The 5,350-nt window shown below is 43.0% G+C and overlaps 1 protein-coding gene across 1 annotated transcript in view; it reads left to right on the top strand.

Annotated features, from left to right (window-relative positions):
• CUNH8orf37 (chromosome unknown C8orf37 homolog) overlaps positions 1-5,350 on the top strand; it is a 17,250-nt gene that overhangs the window by 3,862 nt on the left and 8,038 nt on the right. The window contains exons 3-4 of the mRNA XM_024202215.3: positions 2,458-2,528; positions 3,557-3,622. Of these exons, the coding sequence (XP_024057983.2) occupies positions 2,458-2,528; positions 3,557-3,622 (137 nt within the window). The remainder of the gene's footprint in view (positions 1-2,457; positions 2,529-3,556; positions 3,623-5,350) is intronic.

Raw genomic sequence — 5,350 nt, 5'->3', positions numbered from 1 at the left:
CTTACAACCCTGGGTTTAGCAGGCCAATGCGCAAACCATTGAGCTATTCCTCCTATCTCTGTTAGCAAGCCATGATCAGCAACCCACCTCCTGGAGTCAAGTAACTTAGGGTCCTAAGTAGGAATAAATTCCACAGAAAATGATGGGAAGAGGAGAATATGATGATGTTTATAATTTTTAGCACAGAGGTTAGAGCACTTGCCTGGGATGTGAGAGATCCAGGTTCAATTCCCCCCCTTTGCCAAAGGGGGGAGAAAGGATTTTAACAGGCATCTCCAACCTGCCACGAAAATGCTCTAACTACTGAGTTATGCGATATTCTGGTGTGGGACTCCCAGTCTTTCCTGTTGACGCTGTTCCATTATGAATAAGTAGTAAAGAAGTCATTGGAGCAGGGGAACTGGACCTTGGTCTCCCACCTCCCAGATGAGTGCCCTAACCACCAGGCTACACAGTCATTCTCTCTCTCTCTCTTTCTTTCTTTAGCAGGAGAGATTGAGGGAGCCCTGACACATTGCCTAGGCCGGGATACCCAGGGTTGTGAGGCACCTAGCTACCACCTGCCTTATCTATGCCTGCCATGGTAATCCCCAACTCCTCCAGCCAGAGGCCACACAAGCACTCCCCTCTAGGCCTTACAGGCCCCACTGTTACTCTACAGGTTAGTGATAGATACAGTCCAACCTTTGAGCCCTCCAGGCGTCTCCCTAGTGTCCAGCCCCTGGTCCACTGGTATTTGCAGTATTCACAGATTCGCTGCTTCCAAAGAAACAGTACTCACCAGCTTACCAGTTCTATCTCATAGCACCTCTCCACTCAACACATAGCCTTTCGATATACTTGATTTCACTACAAATATAAGTTTATTTAACAAAGCGCAGATTCAAGTAATAGCAAGTAGTATTGGAAACAAATGTTTACATATAAAATAAAGTTATAATGCATTCTTGAGCCTAGACTTAATTACCAAGATACTCTCATGTCTTGTAGAGTTTGGCTCACCCAAAATCCTTGCAGCGCTTTTTAGCCAGCTTAGCTGTGATACTCCTTTCATGAGACAAGTATGCTGTCAGCTTGGCTCCTGTATGAAGGATTCCATGTATTTCCCCTCACCCCCCCGCCCTCCCCAAGATATATCAGTCCCATCCTTTGTCTTTATTCGTAGACAGGGCACCCCCCTGCTCATTGTTTCATCCTGTGAATTTCCTTTCTTGTAGACTTCACAATCTCTTATTTTGCCTGTGGCTCAGTATGCAAATAGGCCTACATTGTGAGCCATACAATACACAAATGACCAGCCCAGGGTGATAGGTGTCTGCTGCCTCCTGTCTGAAAGGAAAATTTTTGAGGTGTTTCACCTACTAGTGACCATCCTTAACTCCAAGACCTTAACAACATAAATTTTAGAATAGATACATAACTCCTTAAATATTATCCGCACATACTTTTTGCAGTGATGACAGTGAGCAGTGGGCTACTGGCTCTTGGTAGAGACCTCACATGCCACCCTTTGGTGAACTGTTATGCTTATATCCAACCCAGAGGATCCCTGTAGAACCCTATGCACCCTCCGTGCCTTCTGCCATTTGGCACCAAGAAGTCCTTGGGTCACAAGGCCAGTATCAGAATATCCCATAACTCAGTGAATAAACTCTATATGAGCTGCTATCAGGGAAAACTTCAGAAATTCCAATTAAATGGTCTTGTACTTTCCAATTTCTTTTTCTGTCATTACTTGTCTAAATAGAAGCTTTCTCTTCTTCAGTTTACCTCCTTTCGCCATTTTATTAACTGATGTTGCAGTCTGGTGTGTTAGTGTTTCGTGGAAGCATAGTCTGATGGTTAGCGCACAGAACTGGGAATCAGAGTTAAATTCCTAGCTAAGCTATGCATTTACTGTATGACTTTGGGCAAGTCACGTAGGCTTCAATTTTTAAGTGTCTACTAATTTTCAGTGCCACACTTGAGACATCTAGGATGTGCTTAAAAAAAAGGGGGTGGGGGGGAGGGCTGAGCACTCACAATTCCAGTTGGATAGATTTGAAAGATGTACATTTTGAGTTTAAGTTATTTGATTACTATCCTGGGCCAGATCATTATTCCCTCCTGCCCCACAACACCCAAATAGATTTGTATGGAGAGGGGTGGAATCTGCTGCCTCCATTGCATGGGCTTCTCACAGAGCCCTCTGCAGAGTGGGGAAATCTGCGTTTGGGGAGGAAATTGGATGAGTATAGGTGTTTTATGAGCCTGGTTCCCTATCCACCAATGGGGGTATCTGCTAAAATTGTGATGCTTTTTGAGAAGAGCCAAATCACGGTGATGGGCAACTTGCAGTTTTTCTACCCTCATTCCAGCTTCCATCAGAGAGGTTTCTGGCCCTTGCTTCTTAAGCAAAATTGAATAGCTGTGTATGTTGCTGTAATGCTGCCTGGTTCTCTCTCTGTTTTGAAATAGAAACTGAAATCTAAATCTGCAAGTCCCACATCTGAAAGAAATAGGGCTTCCATTCAGGCTCATGGTAAAAGGTACGTGAAGAATGCTGAACTGAATACACTAGTGTGCAAATTCTATAATCAGTCTAGTAATGTATACTATTTAAACTATGATGACACTGAATTACAAAGGAACTAAGTATTTAGGGGAGCTTTCATAGGAGAAAGGACAAATAATTCAGCATTTTGACAGTTTTCTGACTCCAAAGAGCAAAGTAAGTTTTTCATTCATTTAATAGATTCCAAGGCCAGAAGAGACCATTGTGATCATCTAATCTGACCTCCTGTATAACACGGGCCATAGAACCTCCCCCAACATGATTCCTTCTGAATGTTTAAAAAAATCCAATCTTGATTTTAAAATTGCCCCGATGGAGAAACCATCACAATCTTGGTAAATTGTTCCAATGGTTAATTACCATTAAAAACTTACACCTTGTTTCCATTCTGAATTTGTCTAGCTTCAGCTTCCAGCCATTGGATCTTGTTATACCTTTGTCTGCTAGATTGAAGAGCTCATTATCAAATATCTGTTCCCCATGTAGGTACTTGTATCCTGTGATCAAATCTCCCCTTAGACTTCTCTTTGTTAAGATAAACAGATTGAGCTCCTTGAGTCTATCCATATAAGGCATGTTGTCTAGTGCTAAATTAAAGTACTAAAGATTACTCCAGTTGTAAGTAATGTTCTGCCACATGAAAAAGCATTAACAGTTCAAAATTAATGTTCTGTTTTACTTTTCTGTGTTTATTTTAAGTCCCTATACTATTTGGTGAAGATGCTGCACATAGTAGAGTGTTTCTGTGACTCTTGCTTATGCACATGTTGAAAAACTTTTAACTCCTTATATGCTCCTGGATGTTCAGCATAAGTCCAATAAAGTAACACTTATTTTACAAATACTGTGCCTTGCCATTCTAATGAAAGTAATGGACTTGCTGAAAAGGTACATGTGCTCATTGGAGCAGGACACACTAGATCAAATCAGTGTAGGTTATTATTATGCTACTTTTCCCAAATGACTAACTAATTTTACTATTTCTCTGTTGAATTCATGTAGCTGTTGTCCAGTGTATCTTGGTGGAAGCTCTACACCACTTGGTGTAGGAACAAATATTTCACAGAGGTAGGAAATCTGAAAGATATTGTAATAATGCAAATGGGCAGTCTTATGTACAGTTTCTGTTGAGAGTTTAAATAAGTGGGTTAAACTTGCCTTACCTAAACATGTAAGAGATTTTGATAACTTGAGTTACATGTGGTTTATTTCATGAGTGTGTTTTAGAGACCTCTTGAGAGCTTATCTGCTCAGTATTGACACTAAAGATTCTATGGCCCTTTTTATAAAAGTAGGGTGTCCTGGCTCTTATGATTTCACCATTTCATTAGTTCTGCAGTCATAGTTATCCAGCCTAGGCCAGACTTGGATTTTTAATTAAAAAAAAAAATCAATTAAAGTTTCATGGCCATCTTTAGACATTTTAAGGAAGGAAAAAGCATGCAAGGCAACCTTTTTCCTTTGCAGGTAACATTTAAAAAAATAAAATAACCCATCAACTTACAGCAAGTTACATAAAATTTCAGCCTAAAGGGAATTTTCTTCTAAATCATGTTTTTAAAGTGCTTATAACAAACAGCATCTTCACAACCAGAATTATGGGCCAGATCTTGACTCCTATGCTAAGGATTTGCACAGGGATTTTATGTGGGAAACTGAGGCCTTGGCTACACTTGAGAGTTACAGCGCAATAAAGCCTCCCCCAGCGCTGTAACTCACTCCCCGTCCACACTGGCAAGGCACTTACAGCGCTGTATCTCCGTGGCTACAGCGCTGCGGGTACTCCACCTCCCCGAGAGGATTAACAGCTGATGCGGAGTGGCTGAGACGCTGGTGCTCCAGTGTAAACGGGGAGTAATCTTATTACGCAGTGATTGACCTCCGGAAACTCCCCATAATCCTTTTAAGTGAAGGTTCCTCTCTTTGTTTTGTTGTGAACTCCCGTGCTCGGGGAGCTGCTTATCAAAAAAAACAAACACAGCTACTGTTTGCTGTGAATGAGTAGAGGCAGGCAGGGGGGCTCCCTTTGGAACGCCCACAGCTAATGTTTGCTTGAAGAGAGAGGCGGCAAGCGGGGAGGGAGGGGTCCATTTCAAGCGGCTGCTTATCTGGTCTTTGAGGGGAAAAAAACAAACAGCTGCTGTTTGCTTTCAGTGAGTGAGAGAGGGTGGAGAGGGAGGGGGGTCGGAACTTGCAAGGCAGGGTGCTGACACAGTGTCCGCACTCCAAAAATCCACTCTCTCTCCCCCCACATTTCCTGTTACACTCCACTCCAATCCACCCCACCCCACCCCTTTTGAAAAGCACATTGCGGCCACTTGAACGCTGGGATAGCTGCCCATAATGCACCGCTCCCAATGCCGCTGCAAATGTGGCCACGACAGTGCGCTGTCAGGGTGGACAGACTGCAGCGCTTTCCCTACTCAGCTGTATGAAGACTGGTTTAACGTACAGCGCTGTACAGCTGCAAGTGTAGCCAAGGCCTCCATCTTTCCCTGTAAAGCCTCTTTGGTGCACACTAGCTTCAGTTGTGTATGTGACCTTTACACCCCTTACCTCAAAAGGCAGTTTTGTTTAGTGGACCTACTTAGTTGTGGCTACACAAGCCATGCAACCACTCAAACTTGCTTAGAAAGAGGAATTGTGGAGTATTGCTCCTTAGGCCTTGGCTACACTCGGGAATTCACAGCGCTGCCGCTGAAAAGGCTATCTTCAGATTAGTTGGCAAATGTAAAACCGCTTTGCTAACTACACCTCTACCCCGATACAACACGACCCGATATAACACAAATTCAG

Source organism: Terrapene carolina, unplaced genomic scaffold (assembly GCF_002925995.2).
Source record: "Terrapene carolina triunguis isolate 2854851 unplaced genomic scaffold, T_m_triunguis-2.0 Scaffold58, whole genome shotgun sequence".
Classification (NCBI taxonomy): Eukaryota; Metazoa; Chordata; order Testudines; family Emydidae; genus Terrapene; species Terrapene triunguis.
The sequence above is the reverse complement of the archived record's forward strand: the minus strand, read 5'-3'. Positions and strand labels throughout refer to the sequence as shown.